This window comes from Anolis sagrei, chromosome 4 (genome assembly GCF_037176765.1).
Source record: "Anolis sagrei isolate rAnoSag1 chromosome 4, rAnoSag1.mat, whole genome shotgun sequence".
NCBI classification, from domain to species: domain Eukaryota; kingdom Metazoa; phylum Chordata; class Lepidosauria; order Squamata; family Dactyloidae; genus Anolis; species Anolis sagrei.
This window is the reverse complement of record NC_090024.1, coordinates 192,799,800-192,823,164: the sequence shown is the minus strand read 5'-3', so window position 1 is coordinate 192,823,164 and position 23,365 is coordinate 192,799,800. Positions and strand designations below refer to the sequence as shown.

The 23,365-nt window shown below is 41.1% G+C and overlaps 1 protein-coding gene across 3 annotated transcripts in view; it reads left to right on the top strand.

The window, feature by feature from the left end:
* The window catches only part of PIK3C2B (phosphatidylinositol-4-phosphate 3-kinase catalytic subunit type 2 beta), a 105,049-nt gene that overhangs the window by 19,492 nt on the left and 62,192 nt on the right, over positions 1-23,365 (top strand). For all 3 annotated transcript variants that reach the window (XM_060772981.2, XM_067468034.1, XM_067468035.1), the window contains 4 exons: positions 9,337-10,346; positions 16,654-16,754; positions 18,449-18,603; positions 21,151-21,271. In XM_060772981.2, the coding sequence (XP_060628964.2) occupies positions 9,423-10,346; positions 16,654-16,754; positions 18,449-18,603; positions 21,151-21,271 (1,301 nt within the window). In that variant the 5' untranslated portion in view covers positions 9,337-9,422. The remainder of the gene's footprint in view (positions 1-9,336; positions 10,347-16,653; positions 16,755-18,448; positions 18,604-21,150; positions 21,272-23,365) is intronic.

Genomic DNA, 23,365 nt, shown 5'->3' with positions numbered 1-23,365 from the left:
CATCCGGAGTTTCGGAGTCCGATGTCATCTGTACGCAGATGATGTTCAACTCTGTCACACTCCTTCCCACCTGCTACTAAGGAGGCTGTCGAGGTCCTGAACCGGTGCTTGGCCGCTGTGACGGTCTGGATGGGGGCGAACAAATTGAAATTGAATCCAGACAAGACAGAGGTACTCCTGGTTAGTCGCAAGGCCGAACAGGGTATAGGGTTACAGCCTGTGTTAGACGGGGTCGCACTCCCCCTGAAGACGCAGGTTCGCAGTTTGGGTGTGATCCTGGACTCATCACTGAGCTGGAACCCCAGGTTTCGGCGGTGACCAGGGGAGCATTCGCACAGTTAAAACTTGTGCGCCAACTGCGACCGTACCTTGGGAAGTCTGACTTGGCCACGGTAGTCCACGCTCTGGTTACATCCCGTCTTGACTACTGCAACGCTCTCTACGTGGGGTTGCCTTTGAAGACAGCCCAGAAGCTCCAATTAGTCCAACGGGCGGCAGCCATGATACTAACAGGAGCGGGGCGCAGGGAGCATACAACTCCTCTGCTGCACCAGCTCCACTGGCTGCCGATCTGCTACCGGGCTCAATTCAAAGTGCTGGCGTTGGCCTTTAAAGCCCTAAACGGTTCTGGCCCAACTTATCTATCCGAACGTATCTCAACCTATCAGCCCACCAGGACCCTAAGATCTTCTGGGGAGTCCCTGCTCTCTATCCCGCCGGCTTCACAAGTGCGGCTGGCGGGAACGAGAGACAGGGCCTTTTCTGTGGTGGCCCCTCGGCTTTGGAACACCCTCCCCATAGAGGTAAGATCAGCCCCCTCGCTGATGGTGTTTCGGAAAAGATTGAAGACATGGATGTTTAAACAAGCATTCGGTTAATCCGTTGCAACGAATTATGATGACTAAAGGACTGGTAATCATGGACGATGAATTTGGATTGCGACTCCAGTTACGAGATGCATTGGATGGTTATTGGTGGCCCAATAATTTGTATTGTATATGTGTTTTATGCTTTTAAACTGAATATTGTTGTTTTTTAAGTGTTGTAAACCGCAATGAGTCGCCGATTTAGGCTGAGATATTAGCGGTATACAAGCGCATTAATAAATAAACAAATAAATAAAACCTTGAAACCAAAAAAAAAAAAAATGCTGCCGAATGTAATACACAGTGGCAAAAAATGCACTTTTTGTAATTTGGCCCCAAAAGATGCACATTACAGTTGGTACCTGCTTAGAATTCCTTCGTTATGAACAATTGTGTTAGAAAACCTTGGGTCCATCTATGCTGTAGAATGAACCCACTTTAATTACTTTAATTCAATGCCACGGAATGCTGGGGACTGTAAGTTGACATGGTTTTGAGCCTTCTCTGCCAAAGAATACTGATGTCTCACCAAACTACAAATCCCAGAATTACATAGCGTTGAGCCCTGACCATTTCATTAGCAATGATGCCCCTCAAAGAGAAACTCTTGGTGTACCTCCTGAAGCAGATTTCCCTTTTGCCTTGGCTCAGCACTAAGATTACTATATTACACAAATATAATAAGAACTCCAATTTTGACAAGGTCATTTAGCCCAAAAAGCTGAGCATTCATTTCATGTAAATGCAGTATATACTCCCCCTTTAAATACCATCTCAAGTTGGCCTTCAAAATGAGTCAGCAAACTGTTGCTAATGATAAATGAATATACAGTATTGGTATGTATGAAATAATTTCTAATACTCTTAACTGACTTAACAGTAGTCTTTTTCCATTGATGTCATGTATGTATCACTACATATGCTTTGGAATCCCTTAAGACAGGCTTATGTATCAGTAGGCAGAGGTGCTTGTTTATCAGGAAATTTCATGTTTGGTATGTTAAAGAGGTTTGCAGGAATTTACTCCAGGTGAGTTGCAGAATCAGATGTTTCCTTTGCTTCACTTTGTGATAATCAACCTGCAAAATATGTGCTCCAACAGACCTTACTCCAGTTCCCATTAGCTTTGGCCAGCTATTGTGACCCTAGTAATTCATCAGCACCTGAAGGCTGTCCAAAGAAATTGCCACAACACCCTGAACACACTTATCTCATTTCAGACCTGGGCCTGGTCAATACTTGGATGGAAAACCATCAGGAAATAATAGGTAGGGCAGCTTTCTCTCCCTAAATCAAAATTCAGCTCTATTTGGAAACTACACATATGCCTTTTGTGCTTGCTGTTTTTGATGATGCTACCAAAAATGGAGCATCAAGCAAGAAAGAGATGGGTTAAATGTAGATCAGACAGACCCCCAGTGAGAATACACTGATTAAAACCAGGAGAATACAACACAAAGACAGGAAAGATGCCATTGAACAAGAAGGCTTGCTTCTATTTCTTGCTTTTTGCAGAGGCAGAGCACATGTATTCTGCAGTAATTTTTTTTGTTAGCTGTCTTGGCTGTGACTGCAGCAGTGGCTTTGATTAAACTGCTTTCTGTTCATGTTTTGACTTCCAGCAGCTGCTTAAGAGAAGTGGCTGTAGTTCCATTTCATGAAGAAATTGAGGTTTGGTGTGTGCACACTCTGATTTTTTAAAGCCATGCAAGTCTCTTCTGCATTTAAGTTGCACTTCAGGTGGACGTTTAGCGGGAGGTCATTGGAAGTGGGTAGAGTGTGTTTAATTTGGTCACTATGACTCAATCTAAGCTACCATACAAGATCATTGTTAACACAGAAGGTGGCTTTATGATGGGATGCTGTGTGCTTTCAAGTCACTTCTGATTTTGATGACCCGAAGGTTTTCTTTGCAAGAGTTGTTCCACAGGTTTGACCTTGTCTTCATCTTAGACTGAGATAGTGTGACTTGATCAAGTTTGTGGTTGAGTAGGGATTCAGATCCTGATCTCAGACATCCAAGGTCATAGACAGAACTCTTTCATATCATCTGTTTGTAAATTCATTGATGTAAACTTTTGGGGAAGAAGGCTGTGGGGTTTAACCCTCCCCCCCCCCCCATCAGTTGGTTCTAGCCATATTGACAGATTCACATTATGGTTTCAATTACAGTGTCAGATGCACTACAGGACTGTCCCATCTCTGTTGTGTTATACTATAATGCTCAAATTTTTCACCCTGTTCATCAGTAACTGTTAGTTTGGATGTTTATTAACAATTTATACCCTGCCTTAATGATAATGATAATGATGATGATGATGATAATAATAATAATAATAATAATAATAATAATAAACTTTATTTATACCTGCTCTATTTTCCCGGGGGGACTGAGGGCGGTTTCCATGCAACAACATCAAAACATACAGAGTCACAACATAAGCAAAAATAACAGTAACAGCAACATAAGCAAAGAATTACCCAACAACACATAAATATTAAAAGAAAATCCTGCCTGTTCTTCATGTCTATTTGTTAGGATGTAGAAAAGGAATGGGTCAGGACAATTTAAAAAGCCGGGTCAAGACTGATACAAATTAACATAAGATGGGTCCGGCATTTAGGTACAGCACTGTAACAGGAGACCAACAAAAGCGGGGATGGGCTATTTCCAGGGGCCTGTTATGAGAATGACCAGGGTAGTATATGTGGGGGGGGGGGGGGCAAGATCGTGTCCGGACAGTGTCTGGGCTAAGCTAGAACTGATCACTCTCGAAGATTTGTTGAAACCACCAGGTCTTCAAACTCTTACGAAAAGAGGGGAGGGATGGGGCCTGTCTTATTTCCCTTGGAAGGGCGTTCCATAATCAGGAGGCCACCACCGAGAAGGCCCTCTCTCTCATCCCCACCAACCGTGCTTGTGACGTTTATTTATTAGTGTTAACAGTTTTACAAATGTTATCAGGGGAGAGACTGAGCTTAAAATTATAAATGAAATGTTTTGTTTTGGAATGGATGGTGTTGTCAATGTCTTGCCCAGACAAATCTCAACTGAGCTGTATGTAGTTATGGAGTATACTTCAATAGTTTGACATGTTTAACAAAAGATTCCTTAAAGGATCTTTGCCCCCGACAAAGTGGTCTAGAGCACAGTCCTTCCTCATATAAGAGTGCTGAGAGGGCCAGCAATACATTGGTAGCCTATTTAGTTGTCACACAAGTGTGACCACGACAGCTTTACTCCATTGAATGGCAAAGTGTGAACAGAATGTCAGGAGGAAAACCTTAATAAATGCCGCAAGAAAGCCTTGGCTTAGATCCAAGGTCAGCCCAGGCAGGCTTCCCCCATGGTGGGAAGAAGGAGTGGGCCTGACAGACCACACAAGCAGCTGTTTCCCACTGCTGAGACTAGGTGGAAAATCCAAGACATTGAAACGGGTATTCTGTTGCCCAGGATACTAGAGGAGTAAACTTCCAAATCTTATCTCTGAATTTGAATATTTTTGCCTGTGAAGAAAAAAATATTGCACCGAGAAGATCTTTTGAGAACTAAGGACTCTTTTAGTAGATCCAACATGACATTATGGTTTTAGCATGGGACTAGAACCATGGAGATTAACGTTCAAATTCCCCTTTTGCCATGGAAACCCACTGGGTGCAAGTCACATTCTCTCAGCCTCAGATGAAGGCAAAGGCAAACTTCTGAACAAATCTTGCCAAGTAAACCTTGTGACACTGTCACTTTGAGGTTGCATGAGTCAGAAACAACTTGAAGATACACAGCAACCACTAATGCACTGTGTTAGGTAGATGATTTATAAGTATCTTGGCTATACTGTTTCTAGGTATCTTTGTACATCTTTCCATTCAGTAAATGCTGTAAGTACATATTTACTTGGATTTACTTTTCATCAGGACCAGTCCTACCACTATGTAAAATGAAGCAACTGCCAATTCACAGATGCTATTGCCCCTGTGTCTCCCCTCCCCTTGGAGGACCACAAAGCCTGTCCAGTATTCCCTAATGTACTCGCCTGTGGTTCTTTGGTGATAGTGGAGGATCCTCATCCATTTCCAGTACAGTTGGCAGTCTGAAAATGGGATGACTACTGTGCCTTTCACAGGCATTGGAAAAAAATCAGCAGGTGTTGTTTGATGTGCAACCAAGTAACAAGGAACCTGTGCTGAAAAATCTCTCTTCAATTCAACCATTGATAGGAGAGATTACTCCTAATTGCCAGGATTGAAATAATGTTCAGCTGCTAGACCAGTCCAACTTTGGTATGCATCCCTAGAGTTTCATGTGAAAATTATTTCACATTAGTCCAGTGGTTCTCAACCTGTGGGACCCCAGGTGTTTTGGCCTACAACTTTACCATATGTTAGGATTTCTGAGTGTTGAAGGCCAAAACATCTGGGGACCCACAGGTTGAGAATCACTTCATTAGTCCGTTAAACTGGACATAACAGGAATCAAGCTTTGACTTGTCTGTCATACTTATACTCCATTCTGATCTATGTGCATTCCCCCCTTAATCCCAGTTTCTAAACAAGAGATGGGAATCATCCAACCTTCCAGATGTTGAACTGAAGTTTCTAGCACCCCTGGCCAGCATAGCCAGTGATGCAAAATATTGCTGTGCAGTAGTTATCAGTCCTTCCAGATCCAAGATTTGTATAAGACCTGAGCATGCATTTTGTGATCCATTCTTAATTCTTTACCATATGTTTGTACAGGGTTAGTCAAAATGCATAGGCCAAACATACATACAATTGTATGTATGTTTGGCCTATGCATTTTGACTAACCCTGTATATTGGACAGGTCATGAGTATTGCCCAAAATAGGTGAAACTGCAGTCTAGTATATTCCATGCTGCTACTAGGTATGATTTACCTTTAGATCTGACATTCATCTGAAGTCTTGAGCTTCAACTCTCTCCATTCCTTGGCCATACTGCCTGGGAGCTATTGTCTTGAAACATCTGGAATGCTGGTGGCTGGTTCAAAGCAACTTGTACTTTATATTGGTAGCCTCATCAAATGATTTTGATTTTGGCACTGAATATCCTGAAGAGAAGCTCCCAGAATCTGTGGGAGCTTTCCATCCCCCCCCCCTTCTATCACATCTCTGTGGTTTATGGACATTGTACCAAGACTACTTATCTGCCATTGTTTTTTCTATTGTTGTTTCTGCCAGTACTAGTATCTGTTGCTATCTCCTATAACTTGTTACAGTAAATGTTAAACAGTCTGGAACATTACAGTGTGGCTGTTTTACTGTTGAAGAACACAGGGTTATTAAAATGCTGAGTACTCCCCCCCCCCCCTTGCTTCCATGGAAATCACAGCAAGCTGCTTTGATGAGGCAGAGTACTATTAATTAAGTGCCTTGGGCACAGATTGATGGAATTTAGCGAGGCGACTAAGGAGGTTGCAGTCTCCGTGATGCTGCAAAATAGGGCACCACTTCTAATCCCCCGCCAGGCTTCTAGCAAAGTGTTTTCAATCTGTGCTGCAGCATCTTTGCCTCCTTTTACTTTGCTCCCAAACTGAGAGGAACATCAGGAGATCTTGATTGGATATTAGTGAATTCTTCTTTTGGTGTTTAGATCAATGTATTTATATTCTTATTTCAGTAATGTTATGCCTCCCTACCTCCAAAGAACTGGGAGCAGCATACACAGAATGCTGCATTCATCTTCATGGCAATCTTGTGAAGTAGGGGAGGTGGAAGGCAGTGACAAAGGGGAGAATTTTTGCTCAAGGTCGCTCTAAGTGACTGTAAACATTTGAGCTGCGTGGTGATTTGCACACACCCCTTTGTCCTGGACTATGTCCAACGGACTGATTGCTCCACCAATAAATGTGTATAAAGCATGGTGCTGACTATGTTTTGCATCAGGCAGGGATTCCAGCATGCTGTTTCTGCCTATCTAGATTCATAGGCCACATAACATACAGGTGTCCCTGTTAATCTAGGCAGTAGATTCAACTTTGCTACTGGCATGGTCTCCTTCAGGGGTGGGAATCATGTGGCTTTCCAGGTCTTGTTAGATGGCAAGTCTTAGCATTGCTTTCAGTCCTTGCATTCAACAATATCTGTAAGTCTGCATAATTGTTGCTTTAGTTGACTTGGAAGTTGCACTGTAACACTTCCATTCAATTTTTCAAGCCCTTCTTTCTAAACATTTCATTTCTCTTCTGGCTTTTCTCTAGTTAACTTAAGGCATGAATGCTCTTTTTTGTAGCATATCCTCACACCAGCCCTGTGAGTTAGGCAAGGCTGAAAAAGAGTAGTTGGTCCAGGATCTTCTGGTAGCTCACGGCAGACTTGAACTTGCACCTCACATCTCCTAAGTCCCTATACCATGCTCATCTATGTATATAATAAAAGTCATTGTATGTGGAGGAAGTGCGGAGGACGTAGGGCGGAGGTGTTTGTGGCAGCTTTCTGATTGGTTGCTACTGAGGTACAATTTGCATATGGTCTCTGATTGGCCAGCCTGAAATTTCCAAGACTCTGAGGTGACAAAGAGGGGGAAAGGCCTGAGGCTGTGTCAGAAAATTACCAATACAGACCAAACGTGACACACAGAGCCCGCAAGACCCACTCTACATCCTACTGCAGTTTGGAGGAGTGTGGACCATGGATGATGGGATTTGCAGTACCTCCACTCCCTTCCCAAGACTGCTTCAACCCTCATCTAACGACCGATCAAGACCAAACTTGGCACACAGAGCCCCCATGACCCACTCTCCATCCTGATGCAGTTTGGAGGAGGATGGACCACAGATTATGGGACTCGCAGTACCTTTACTAACTTCCTGAGACCACTGTGAGCCATATAAATAACTGTGTCAAGATCAACCTTGACACACAATTCCTTTCTCAAATAACCCGGGTAGCACCTGGTCCCCAAGCTAGTTTGAAATAATGCAGGAAACATCTATTTCAAGGTACTGGAAACATACAGAGGCTATTAAAATGTTGTTGCTCTTATAAAAAAGAGGAATTGGTGATTTCTTTGAGAATGATTAACATGAATTGTAGCCACTTGAGAACAGGCAAGAGAGATTGTTCTTTCTTTGTGCTGCCTTTCCCGCCTAACTGGCACAGGTCTGTACATCATTTAAACAAGTGGAATTCCAGCACAGGAGAGTATTGAGCTGAGTTGAGATCTGGCTAGCATTGAAAACTCTGTGGTCACTGCAGGGCCAATAAAAGAAATTGTATGAATTTGGTTCTCCTCATTTCCCCAGATTTGAACCATGAAACAAAGAGGATAAAATGAAAGTGTGCATATGTCCTATAACACGTGATTTGAATAACTATTGATTTGCATAGCATTTTGCTTTTATAGTATTAAGTCAGGGCTGAAGAACTAGTAGACTGCCAAATACTGTGAGACTCCCATGCCCATCAGCTCCAGAGATAGCCTAGTGTGTAATAATAATAATAATAATAATAATTTATTTATATATCTCTATCTCCCCGAGGGGACTCAGAGCGGTTTACAAATAACATCATCAATACATACAGAGTAAACAACATAACCATAAGATTAACAAAACAATATAAGTATAAAAATTGTTGCCACAACACACATATATTAAAAGTAATCCTGCCTGTTCAAGGCAATTTAAAAGGCCAGGCCGAGATTAGTGCAAGCTCAAAAATTCTAGGGGGCCTGGGAATTAAGTGCAGTGCTATAGCAGACAACCACAATAATAGGTATGGGTCTATGGCTGTTCATTTCTGGGGCCTATTAGAGGAAGTGATCTGGGTAATTGGTAGGAAAAATAAGGCCATATTCAGCAATGTCTAGGGCTGAGCTAGAACTAGTGTTGTGGATGTGATGTGATGGGAGTAGTATTTTTTCGACACCTGGAGGGCCGTGGGTACCCTAGGCCTGTGCATATGTATACCCTTGTTTACAATGTAAAGCCTACAGCTGAGCCCAGTCATTCCAGCTGAGCCCAGTAAGGCTCACTCCCAAGTAAAGAGTCTGGAACATATCAGCACTGGAACATATCAACAGTTGGTTAGGGAAATATGAATAATAGATTCAGTGTAAACTAAAAGTAAACTGTACACTCGGACAACCATTTAATGTCCAATGCTAGATTTTAATCTGATTTATACCCTCTTGAGGGGACATGTGTTTACAGTGAGTGCATACGGGGCTCATAGGATCGATATCATATTGGCCTTGAATTTGACTTCTACTGTTAGAACTTTAGAACACAGTAATTATTAGATTCTTTGCACATGCACAAACTCTGCTTTTGGACAACAACTCCAAAAATTCTCCAGCTATCATGGGAGTTGTAGCCCAAAAATTAATTCTTCTAAGCTCTGGATATGATTAATGGATTGACATGAGCTATAGTTTCAACTTGTTTCTCGATTAACCATTGTTAAACAAAGCTGGTTTGTTTACATTTTCTTTTGATCTCTTTGCTTGCAGGTGGCTGGTTAAGCAGCATGCCTTTGTTCTTAACTGCTGAATCGAGCACCCCGTAGTCACTGGCTTCAGTGTTTATCTTCCAAGAGATGTCTGCAACTAGAGGCAATGGAGAACACTGGAAATCCTTGGAGTCTGTGGGGATTAGCCGCAAGGAGCTGGCTCTTGCGGAAGCCCTGCAGATGGAGTATGATGCCCTGTCCCGCCTGAGGCAAGACAAAGAGGAGAGCCAAGCCAAGCAAAATTCTGACCAGCCTCTTATTTCTTGGGATGATCCAATTCTGGATTACAACAAACCTGCTGTAAGGAATGACTGCCACAATATCAAGGTCATGCGAGGCCTATCCGGCTCAGACTCAACTCTTAATTACAATGCCCTCTCTGGCCAGGAGGGTTCAAGAGCTTTTGAAAGCAGTAATACTACCTCATCCACTCTGCTGCCTGAGCCAGAGAGCCAGCCTTGGTTGAAGGGACCTCTCTCTAGTGACTACTTGTATATCTATGACAGCACAGGGCATGATTTTGTCAATGAGCCCCTCAATAGTTCATCCTGCCAGAACCGTAGTGGCAGCAGCTCCCCTAAGAAGCTTTCTCCACCCCCTTTGCCCCCTCGCATTGCCATCTGGGACACCTCAGAAGTGAATCAAGCTTCTCTCAAAGAGTCCCAACCCAACGATATCAACATGTTCTCTTCATCCCAGGAGAGACCTGATGGGAAATGGCTAGGGCGTAGAATCTCAGAGGAGGACCCATATAGCACAGTAGACTATGATGGCATCAATGATGCTATCACCCGACTCAACCTCAAGTCCACTTATGACACTGAACTTTTGAGGGAAACCACCTGGAGCTGGAAGGAAGGGAGAAGTATTTTTGAGAAAGAAAGTAGTGGGAAGCCAGTTGCTCGTAGCAAGACTATGCCTCCTCAGGTCCCACCCAGGACTTATGTCTCCAGGTCCGGTGGACGAAAGAATGCGGCACTCAACAAGAACTGGAGGATATCAGCAGATCCGGTAAGATCATATTGATGTATTTATCCCCATTACCACTCTGAATCCATCTGATCTCACTTGAAAGTACAAGCTGAGCATAGTCAGTTGTAGTTGGTACTTGGATCAGAAACTTCCAAGGAACGCCAGGGATCTCGAGATAGACGATGCCAATCAGAGTTCTTATTATGGAGCAAGATGAACCAGTGCTCCGACTTAATATAAGACAACTTCCTGCATGTATTTGAAGATTACAAGTCCTTCCACTGAGGCATAGCTGAGAGAATCACACAAAAGTTTTGATACATTATATGAGTCTTTCCCAAGCCACCACCTTCCAGTTGTGTTGGATTACAGCTTTCTGGACTACAGCTCTCACTATAGGACTGTTGGCTGGGGATAATGAGAGTTGCAATCTCAAACATCTAAAAGTTATCAAATTGGAAAAGGCTGAATTAGAGCATATTTGTGGCCAGTTCAGCATTCTACTGCCTTTCTAAATAAATTAAACAGTCCAAAGGCAGGAGGAAACATATCACATACAGCCTCAAAAGTGCCCCCCTCCACTTTCTAATGATATGTTTGCATAGCCTAGATTGCTTTCTCTATTACTTGGAAGACTTCAGTGGAAAGAGCCAATGAATGGAAATATAATATATACTGTAGAATTACTACAGTTTGACACTACTTTAACTCCCATAGCTCAGTGCTATAGAATCATGGAAGCTGATGTTTTATGTCTTGATCCTTCTCTGCCAAAGAGTACTAGTAACTCACCAAATTACAACTTCCATGTTTTCATTGATCCATGGCAGTTGCAATGCTGTCAAACAGCATTAATTCTTCAGAGTAGATATAGCTCAAGATATCTAGAGTTGATATTGAAATTGTATGATTTGTATCAGAACGGTCATATAGAACCTACATTCATTTTTTGATACAGGAATAAATATATCTAAGGTTTTCATTAGCGATGTTTTCCATGTTTTGTGTATGAGTGTGAAATGCAATCACGCATTTAACATAAAATTTGCTGTACACCGTATTTTATACCTCCCAAGCTCATTTAGGCCTCGATAAGGCCTTTAAAAAAATCAGGGCATGACTTCAGCTCATATCCTGTAGTTAAAAATATTGTGAAAGCGAGTACAGTAGAGGATTTTATTTATTTTCCCATCTTTGTTCCAATATTCTCATTAAATACTCATTCGATATAACAGTAAATATAATGCAATGTTCATTTAAAACAATGTCAGAATATTTAAATATAAACATGCAAAAACCCAATTCAGTCCTCCAAAGTCTCCTGAGGGGAGGAGGATCTCATGTAGCCCCTAGCCTTCCAGAGTGACCTCCCTTCCTCACATACACAAAATAGACAGTAGAACAAGATTTTGTCCTTTCCTCTTCCCCTGTTGAATTAATTATGTGCAAAATACATTTCTACCTTGAAGGAAGTTTCCAGGAGTGGAAGTAAGTTGAAGACAATGGCAGGAAGCTAGAAGAGGAGACTGGAACTAGGGCATTTTTAAAGCAGCTGAAAAAAGTTCAGTCTGTCAAATTGGAAAAATTGGAGAGCATAGCCCTTTTCAATTGGAACTCTTCTGCCACATTTCCCAGTTGACATTAAAATGATTTTTTTTGTAAAAAAATAAAAAGCAGGTGGAGATAGACACAAATCAAATGCCCTGAAGGGATCTCTGAGGGACAAGCTCATTTCCTCTTCATTATCCTGCCTTCATTGTCACCACTAGAATGAATGATCCCAGTTTGCTGGGATGTGTCAAGCTACCTTGACAGTCAGCCTCAGGACCAGGCTGTGCATATTTCTGGTTTTATTAATATGATCCCCCAAACCCAGCAATTTAAGGGAAAGGCAGTATTTGGTTAGAAAAAAAACCCCAAACCTTTCACCCAAAAGATGTGAGTCCATCCTGGCTGTTGGAGCATCTGCTTCCCAGAAGCAATCACTTCTGAAAGATTGCACAGGAAGGAAACTGCCCATATGCAGAACACAGGGACAGGCTTGTTTCCTGTTTGCAAGGGAACACAAATCAAGGTTCATGTTTATAATCTATGTTAGCCTTTTGTCTTCAATCCATTTCATATTAACACCAAGCAGTCTTGCTATGTTAGGGTACTTAGTGAAAATAGTAATAATAATAATAATAATAATTATTATTATTATTATTATTATTATTATTCCACCCTCTCTCCCCAAGGGTACTCAGGGCGGATTCCCAACAAAAGATGGCAAACATTAAATGCTGGATCCAATTCATAAATGAGAAACATAAAACAAACAATTATGTTCCAAAAAACAATATCCACAGGCAAATTATACCAAAAAAAAATCATAACCTATCATTTAATCTACTTGAAAGGCTGAGCAGAGAAGCCACTGAAATTCACAAGCATGTGGACAATTTCAACATGAAAATGAACAAAATCTGGCTACCAGTATTTTAAAAAATCCTGTAAAAACAGGACAGTAAATAATAGAACAACAATAAAAAAGCAGGGGAAATCCAGACAATAATCGATCAGGGCCAGTTAACATCTCTCAACAAAGGATTCCCCTAGGCAGCATCCAGCCAGGCTAATCAAGGCCGTCAATTGCAACGTTCACTCTTGCCTCAAGCAGACAAGATTTCTTTCTTTCACCCTAGACATTCCACAGATATATAAACCTCACTTGCCTAGTTTCCAACAGACCCCTCAGCCTCTGAGGATGCCTGCCATAGATGTGGGCGAAACGTCAGGAGAGAATGCTTCTGGAACATGGCCATATTGCCTAGAAAACTACTACTTTCTAAGCTATTTTCCCAATGGAAGGGTTAGCAGGACTTAGATCACTCACACTGTATAATTAATGCAGATTAACACCATTTTAACTGCCAGGGGTCAATGCTGTGGAATCATGTGAGTTGTAGTTTGATGAAGCACCAGCACTTTCTGGTAAAGAAAGTGAAAGATGTTGGAAAACTGCAGCTCCATGGTTCCATAGAATTGAGTCAGGGCAGTTCAAGTGGCATCAAACAACATTAATTCTACAGTGTAGATGCACTCCAGGATCCCCCTTCATTTAGCTTTTCGGGGATGTTATATTTTTGGACATGAATAGATGACAAATACCTTTGGAATCTCGGGGATATAAATAAAAGCAAGATCTCCGTTGTCACACGACTTTCCCGGGACCAGCTGCCCCTGCGGCCAGTGAGAAATGCTGTCGGGAGCTACTGGCAAAGGTTATGTAAGTTGCGTCCTGCCTTCGCTGTGTAAGGAAGTAATTATAACAGAGCATTAAAGTTGTCTTCAGTGTCTGTTGTGTGCCCTGTCTCTTTTCCCTCATTCCTCGGGCCTTTAACTGTTTGGTGGGTTAATTGGTCTGACAGTGGGGCCTTTGTTTGCTTTTGAAGGAGTGAATTCAAGCCCTGAGACCATGTGCGCGCTCTCTTTGGCTGGGATTGGCACTCTGTGTATTTCTGTCCTTCCTTCCTCCGTATCCTACTGGAGCATTTGGAAACAAAGTGGAAGTTTTTGAGAATGGAAGTGTTTAGCAGTGCTGGTGTCACAATTTTGTTATTTTTAAATTTATCGCCTAAACGAAAATGACACATAATTCAGCCAGAGTTGACATATAATAAATACCTACCCACTCATTCTATAAATAATAAGTCTGGCTGGAGATTTCAAGTCACCAAGAAACAGTCAACAATGTGTGTTTTAACATACACAATAACTGCTGTCCTGACCTTTGAGACCAGCTGTAATCCGAAACAAAAATTAATAAACTTTTCTATTGTGTTCTGGATTGAAATGCTGGCAGATAGATATCATTTTAGGGAGTGTATCACATGGATAACGGCACTCCATGCAGTCATGCTGGCCACATGACCTTGGAGATGTCTACGGACAACGCCGGCTTTTCGGCTTAGAAATGGAGATGAGCACCACACCCCAGAGTAGGACACTACTGGACTTTATGTCAGGGGGAAACCTTCACATGGATTTGGGGGTCATACCATAGCTGAAGAAATCACTAGCCAGTCATTAATTGTGGAATTATCATGCTGTGAGCAAAATATATGTGTTTATATTGTATTTTCCCATGCATTGTATTGTTTTTATGTTATAGAGCTTTAGAATAGTTTCCTCTACTGTTTGCTGTTTCCATCATCCTCAGTTAAAAAGCCAGTCCACATGGTCTTCCTATGTTCAGTTCCCTCATAATGGATTGTTTCTGTTTATCTTGTTTTCTTACTCTTCAGTTTGTTTAGCTAATTTGAACACTGAATCCTCTTGTTCATCAGATTTGTAGTCTGTTTATTTATCAGCAGTTCTTACCCATGTTTTCCAGGGCCACAATTTTTGCCTGTAGTCTGTTGTTCCATTTAGTTACCGCTGCACGTATTGATCAGCCTTTACTTATTTGTTATGATTTTATGCTGCCTCAAAGCTCTTAGGAACTTTGAGACAGCACTAATTATATAAAACTCCAGTTGCATGATTTTAGGGAATATTTCTTTGAAGTCACCTGAAAGAGGATTGACCTCATGACAGTTACAAAAAACAAAAAAACAAAAACAAAACAGGATGGTCAAGAGAGGCAGAAAACATCTTCTATCCACTCTCACATGTTCTTCACCTCCATTAGGAAACGTAGGTCACGTAATTATTTATAGTTGTATGAACTGATACCAGAAGACCTGTGCGAATTGGCACAATAATTATCAAAAAAGAAAAAAAATAGCTAGTTGATCAGCATTAGAACTATAATATAATTCAAAGTAAAAAACAAACAAACTACAGTTCAAGATATGTGAAGGGGGAAATTAATATTCAAACCAAATGCAAGAAACAGCCTTTTCTGCTTTCAGTTCCAAACTTGGATTCCAAAGTGGAAGTATGGAAAAAAGAGGAAACAGGTTTTTGAAAATATGTCTTCCTTTTCTAAAGCAGGATTGGAGAATCTTTGAGGATTCTAATTTTCAAAATCTTTTGCCATTAGCTGTGCTGGCTGGTGCTTTGTACAGTTGCAAGCCAAAACATCTTTCGTGCCTCTGATTTAAATTAAAGCACGGCTCACTCATGCTGGATCTGCACTTGTCACTGCCTGTATGTTTGTTTAGAGCATTGGTTCCCAACCTTTTTTTTTTTACAAGGGTCCACTTTGACCTGGTACCACTAGACTGGGGACCACTTTGACCAGGGACCACTCTCCAACATTAGGACCAGAAGGGGTGGGGCTGGTTAGCTCTGCGGAAAGGATTGGAAATTAAATAAATAAAGAGGAAAGAAGGTGGTTTGCAGACCGGATTTTCATTCTCATGGGCCATGGCTGGGCCACAGCCCACAAGCTGAGAACCACTGGTTTAGAGTTTTTTAAAAAAATAATAATAAAGTATTCATAAATATTTGAAACAAATCAAATAAATATGGAGTGGGTGAAGCTATGAATGAGTGCCGACTGTTGTTCTCCATTTTCAAAAGCAGCATGCCATAATATGCAGTCATCCAGCAACCATAGATCACATTAATTCATAGGATACCTCTGGAGCTCAGAATCTATAATGCTGCTTTTCTAAAGCAGGAGATAATTGCACAACGCTTTGTTATAATGATGACCCATCATTTGTTCAGATGCAATTGTTGTCTTCATAACATTGCATCAATAACTGAAAAAGAGAGCTTCCCCCATCAGATTTCCTTCCCTCATCAGATGTTACATCTGCAACATGAATCCAACTTGTAATTCAGCCCATATTTATGTTACTGTAGGTGGTCCTTAAAGTGGTATGATAAAGTGGAAGAAACAATACTATATCTGCTTTTATCATGCACGTGTCTGTGTTCATCAATTCAGCCTACATCAGTGGTTCTCAACCTGTGGGTCCCCCAGTGTCTTGGCCTACAACTCCCAGAAATCCCATCCAATTTACCAGCTGTTAGGATTTCTGGGAGTTAAAGGCCAAAACATCTGGGGACCCACAGGTTGAGAATCACTGGTCTACATTCTCAGCAACCAATTAGTTGGCACTCCAGTCGTCACCATTGATTAGATTTAAATGACAAATGGTATTTACTGATATACAACAAAATAAAATACTTTAGACCAGTCGTTCTCAACCTGTGAGTCTCCAGATGTTTTTGTCTTCAACTCCCAGAAATCCTAACAGCTGGTAAACTGGCTGGGATTTCTGGGAGTTGTAGGCCCACAGGTTGAGAACCATTGCTTTAGACTGAACAGTGCATGGGGGTGTGGATGGATAGCGGAAGCTCTAAATCACTGACATTCTTACCCTGATTTCCATGTTTTGTTTGGTACCAGGCCACTTCTCGCCATCATCCAGTGGCCAATGGCTACGAGCTGTTTGAGGTTTCTGAAGAGAAGGACGAAGAAGTGGCTGCTTTCTGCCATATGCTGGATGTGTAAGTACTAGTGTATAGTAGACAAGTCTTATTGAGAAACTGTCCACATTTTTTCCACTGTGTGCATTTGTGTTCATGTGTTCAGTAGATAGATTGTCTTGAGCAATTAATTGCGGTTCTGAATTTATTTTTTGTGGCTGGGGAAGCAATCATATTTGCATGTTGCATTATTTTTATACAATGGCTTTCATGGAAAAGATTTGAGCCTGCTATTGACTGGATGTGGGTGAATTTATTAAGGATTATAATTTCTGAAAGCAGTTTATGGTAAAACAGTCTACAGTAATAGACAGAGTGTACCCCCAGATATTTTGCTGTCTGACATGAAATAGCAAATGGTTCATCCCACTCAAGTAAAGGCACTTCATCCTTAGTCAGCCAAGCTTTTTTAGCACTTGAGGCAGAAAATTCCACAACTGTCTCATCCCATCCCTGGCAATAAGAATTCAGTAATATAAATAGAATAACAATTTTTTTGGTCATGTCAGGAGTGACTTGAGAAACTGCAAGTGGCTTCTGGTGTGAGAGAATTGGCCGTCTGCAAGGACGTTGCCCAGGGGACGCCCGGATGATTTGATGTTTTTATCATCCTTGTGGGAGGCTTCTCTCATGTCCCCGCATGAAGAGCTGGAGTTGATAGAGGGAGCTCATCCGCTTCTCCCCGGATTCGAACCTGCGACCTGTGGGTCTTCAGTCCTGCCGGCACAGGGGTTTAACCCACTGCGCCACCGGGGGCTCCAATAGAATAACATGACTTCCCTTTTGTGTAATGTCCAAGAAAGCCCCCTTCCACCACTTTAATTCTTGATGTTGTGAGGTGGTAGTGATATTCCTCCCATCTAAGTAAAAATATTGAAGAATATCATAAGACCAACATAATACCTGAAAAAAAAATAGCTCAAACCAAAAAGTTTCAGTCTGTTGGTCTGGTTAACATAGCTTCCCCCAACCTGAAGTTGACATCCTGAGCCAGACTGGCTTAGGATAATGTGAATTGAACTTCAATTTCTCTGAAGGGCACTAAGGTGAGGAAAGCTGGCCTCAGAATTACACCATTCTTAGGGAGAGGGCATCTCTTTGAAAGGCAGCCATTGTGATTGCTTCTTTCCTTTCTGCTCTTTTCTCATTCACTGCTTTCTTCTAGGTTATTTAAATACACTTTCAACATGCCTAAAGTTAGACCAAGTCTAAGTGAGCAATCTAACATCTGTTAGGAATACAACAGTGACAACAGAAAACTTGGAGCAATGGGAATATCTTACTCAGTTTGGCAAGGGGTGAACAGCCTCACATTTCCATCAGTATTCAAGAACCCAGAAATCTTTAAGCCATGTATTCTTTCACATTCACCCCTCCACTTGGTATCGGGAGGAGTTGTAAGATGCAATACAATGGGCCTGCTGTTTACATGGGGGTTTGGTTCCAACACCAGATGGGAATATGAGAAAACTCGGATGGTCATGCCATATGTTATTAAATGACAATGACATGATCATGTCACTGTCATTTAATAACATCACCATTTACTAATAAACAACACATCACAATTTACTGCAGCAATCCACAAATGGTGAAAATTGCAGATCCCATGGTTCTGGAAGTCCACTATAACCATTTTATTTTATTAGACACCAGAGGAAAATGACTTGAGATAGTGATGGAAACTAACTGGATTTTTTTTTTTTTGCCCACAGATTGAGATCTGGTTACAGTACCAAAGACTATTCCCTCACTGGTTATGTCTGGAGCGCTGTCAACCTGAGCCCAGAACACCTTGGCTATGGAATCAGCTTGAAAGTGACAGTGGTTTATGACAGCCTGCAGGAACCTCTCACCTTTACTTGTGACTGTAAGTGGGTGTGTTTGAACTAGGAAGTGCTTTGAATTCATACCAATAGAGGACATGCATTTGTCTTCACTGCAATGAGGGGGATGATATAAATTGTCGTAGATCAGGCTTTTCTAATCTGGTGCCCCCCAGATTTGGCTAGTGGTGATTATAGGAGAGGGGGAATTCAGTTCAACAAAATATGTAGAATTTATTGCACAAATGCAAGGAGCATTTGTTTGGCATATTCGGGGTGTTTCCAAAAGTCAGTCACACTCTAGGTTGGTAGCATTTAGCTTTTAAAAAATCTCTGGATCTTTTTGTTACCTCTATAGATGTAGACATGTCACCACCATAATCAGATCACACGTTTGAAAGACAGCTGGATTTATTGGGGGAGGGGGTTGTGTGTTTTTACATACATAGAATCATAGAATCATAGAATCAAAGAGTTGGAAGAGACCTCATGGGCCATCCAGTCCAACATAGTTACATATTATAGTATTAGGTATAATAGCTAAGATACTGTTAGGGCACTATGTTAGCATAAAAATAGTTACACAATTAGTTTTATTTTCTGAGATGTTGTGTATGTGTGTTCCCTTCAACTGGTCATTCCAGAAGCACCTACATGGCCCTCTCCCTCACTTTTGACTTGATAGGAGGGGAGCTAGTTCGCGGTAGTGCCACAGGTGGCTCAAAGACCTTGGTGCCCATTACAGTCAGTTGTGCAACTGTGAGGTCTAGAGTAATTATAATATATTTATATTTATATTATGCTAAAAGTGTGGTCTTGGTCAAGGAACTTGCAGTTGTAGCATGTCATTTGTGGACTTTTGACCAGAGGTAGGATTTTCCTTTTCTTGTTATTGATAGTCATTTGTCAGGGGTGCTTTGATTGTGTTTTCTTGCATGGCAGGGAGTTGGATTGCATTGCCCTTGTAGTCTCTTCCAACTTTATAAGTCTATAATTCTATTTTTAATTTTATGTTCAACATGAAATTCAGCAATTTATTATATCGATGTTCACTCAGCATTCTGTACAATCCTCAGTGATGGGTTGACAAATTTCTATTTGCTTAGTCAAATAGTTGTCAGTGCTTTCCCCGCTCCACCGCCCATGTAATGCATTCAATTAATGAAACCAGGATTTAAACCATTCGTTCAGCTTGACCTTGTTAAACAGGTGAACAAACTCCATAGTGCAGCACCAGGTTTCTTGTTAACATTGCCAGTGCAAATATTGAGATTAATTATAATAAGCAGCTGGAGCAAATCTTGTGATTCAAAACTTCATTTTTTTGTAAAGCAAATACAGAGAAGAATTACAATGGTGTGAGATTTTACAACAGAAGCTCAAATCAGCCAAACGGATTGTTAAAGTGGAGATATGGCAGTTCTGTATGAAATGTTGTGCTCCTTGATTAATATAAAATGGCTTTCACAAACATTTTCTTCATATTGATCAACTTATTCCAACAAGATTGACTCAGATTATTTTGGTGACTCATGTAAGAATACACCAGGAACTTTTTCTATGGCCATGGCCTTAAACCTCTGGAGGGCTAGGACTCCACTATAATCACAGTCAGTATCATGGGGATTATTTCTCATTATTTACATCCTCCCTCCCTCTCTAAGGGTACACAGCATAAATACTGATTTTAAGAACCTTCTTTCCTGAGAGTGCTTTTATAGAAAAGGAGAGCCAGCAATTTCTGAGTGCCCTCCCCATATTAAAGTTCTCTAGGTTTGAGCTGGGGCAGGAGCAATGGCAACAAAAACTGCTGAAACAGTACTGAATGGGTATAAAATTGAAGAACAGATACAGATTTTCAGTGTCTTTTATCCCACCTAACTTTCTAATCTGTTGAAAATGAGATCCCATTGGCACAACATTCACACATGTAGAGTCTTCAATCTACATGTGGATTTTGATCTTCTTAAAATGCATCAACATTATGACCATCACTTAAACGCCCTGAGTCCCTTTGGGGAGATAGAGCAGAATATAAATAAAGATTGTTATTATTACTATTATTATTATTAAGCCATCATGCAGGGATGTAGCTAGGGGGGGGGGGGTTAAGGGTTCAACCCCCCCCCCCCCCATGTGACAGGTTAAAAAAAACTGGTTTACTCATTAATGTTAACTGGTTAATCAATTCATGAATGAACCAGTATTTTTTAACCTGACACATTTCTGGCGTGGGGGTGGCAGGGTTGAACATTAACTGCCCCACTCTGGCTACGGCCCTGCCATCATATACAGTGACTTAATGTATGCTTCCACTTACCACCCCGCAAACAACCCCTGTAAATAACTTGGTCAATTTTACGCTTAAGCCCTGGACTGGGTGTGGCTGCATGTTTAGTTGGCAACATTTTATAATAAAGAATATACAGCCAGAGTTTTGGTGATGAAAACAGCCAAGCACTTTCAGAGATGCCAAAGGAAGTGCGTCTATTGGACCAGTTAGACACTGAAGGGGCCAAAATGGAGAATTTGAGGAATTTTTGACTTGAGACTCATCATACTGTGTCTAATTTCTTTTCCCACCCTTGTAGGTTCTTCCACTGTGGATTTGCTCATCTACCAGACATTGTGCTACACTCATGATGAATTGCGTGACATTGACGTGGATGACTTTGTTCTGAAACTTTGTGGCCTGGAGGAATTCTTGCAAAAGTAAGCAACTGAAGAATGCTTGTGCAAAGAATTTGAGTCTAAAACCCATTTATGTGGGAATGAACCTAGTGAACTCTCAAACAGGCTTATTTCTATATAAATAAGTGTAGTATTGTGCTGCCATGTCTGCTCTTTGGCCTTTGCTGGACACTCTAAACTCTGTTATCTCCTTTTTGCTGGAAAAAACATATTCAGACATCTGTGGGTGGCAGTATAAAGGGGGCTAACTTAATCCTCATTCTTTATCTTTTCTGTAAAGTCTGTTAGCAACTTTTTTGCATGGCCGGTAACTTTTTGTACTTTCAGCCTCCTTACAAATGTGTGTTCTGTAAATCTTGTAGGATTTTCAAAGGATGTCATTTACAGCAATCTCATCAAAACTAGTATTAGGCTAGGATGACCTGGCACAGTCCACATCTATTAGACTCCATTTTCCATAAGCCCATCCTTCAAGATCAACAGTAAGGGTTTATGGGAGCTGTGATATAAAACATCTGGAGATCACTAGGTTGGCTTAACCTTGTGTTAAATGTTATGGTACAGCCCCTTTCCTGAAGACTGAAAGTCCACCCTGAACTGTCAGAAAAGACAAGATACAAATTTGTTTAAAAAAATAGTTTTTGCCTGATTTGCCTAGACAGCATTAATCATAATTACATAGATTCAATTTGTATAACTCTATTATTTGATTTCTTTGTACAGTTGCTACCAGATTAGACAATATTTGGCACAGAAGGCACACAGCTTCCCAAATGGAGTGATGTGATTCAGTCAATGGGATTATTTGAGCACCTGCAAGGAGTGTTGTTTCATTCCTAGTTCCTTAAATCAAGGAGATCTTCTTGCCAAGAGAGCCCCAATGGTGGTCTTCTATGGCTGTGTGAAGATGTGACTCAACCTCAATCATTGTGTATGTCTTGAAATTCATGCTGAATGGAAGAGTCACTCTGAGAGTCAGGAAGCTGCCAAGGAAAGCTCTTTAGATAATAGTAAATCTTAGTAAGCTCACAAATGAGTCAATGAAACTGCTTTTTTCCACTTGTGCTATGAAATCTGACTGGGTGGCTGTAAAATGGGCAAAGGATTTTGAGACATTCTGTCATATGAAATGTATGGGAGACTTTGGCATCCCTTATAACTGCGAAACAAATGTTGCCCAAAGGTGCCACCCCGAAAGGTGGATCTTATTTGAAATGCGGGAATATTTTGCTACTGGGGTGCTTTCCCTGTATTATTTAGCCAGAAGAATAGCAGTTGCATTTTGTGCTGTTCTATCCCATTCCTCTATCCTTTTGCTTCTAGTGTGCTCTGATGTGTTCAAACCAGTAATGTGAATTCCTCATCTTTCCATGGGCAATGTCTTTACAATACCTCAGATGCATTATTTGATCTTCTTTTTCTTTATTATGGAACAGTACATTTGGGTAGACAGTTTTCCCCTGGCAGAATAAGGAAAATAACCTCATGCTTTCAAGAGAAAAAAATAGGCAGGTGATGTCTATTGATTAATGGTGGAGACAACAAATCAGGATCAAATCTTTCATGTTCTTATCATAGCAATCAGATGTCTTCGCCTGTTCTTCTTGACCACAGTGTGCTTCCTTTCCCCTAGACAGCTTACTCATTGATGTATGCTTGCTTTGAGAGTGGCTTTGTAGTTTTGAACTTAAGAGCTTGTGGTCCATTTACAGTGACTGGGAATGCAAGTTGGCAAGTGCAAACAGATTATTACCAGTACTGGCTGGTTAGTGAAACATGTTTCAAAACCACAGAGCCTCTGCGGAGAACCTCTCTGTGTGTACACACATGGCAGAGAATTGGAGAAAGAGAGTAGATGGAGAGTTTGCACACTGAAAGCTTGATCAAGGGTGAAAATCTTCCTAATTGATTCTAGTGTTCATTTAAGAATAACTGAAAATGTAGATATGTTTTAGAATTATTTCCTACTATTATGGATCACCAACAGTACACAAAGTAGTTTAAATGACAGCCTAAATTTCTCTGCATTAATAGAAGGTAGTAAGTGTGTTTTGTGTGTGTGTCTAAATAGATCAAAGATCTAAGTATATCACTTTTGAGATTGCTAGATCCCTT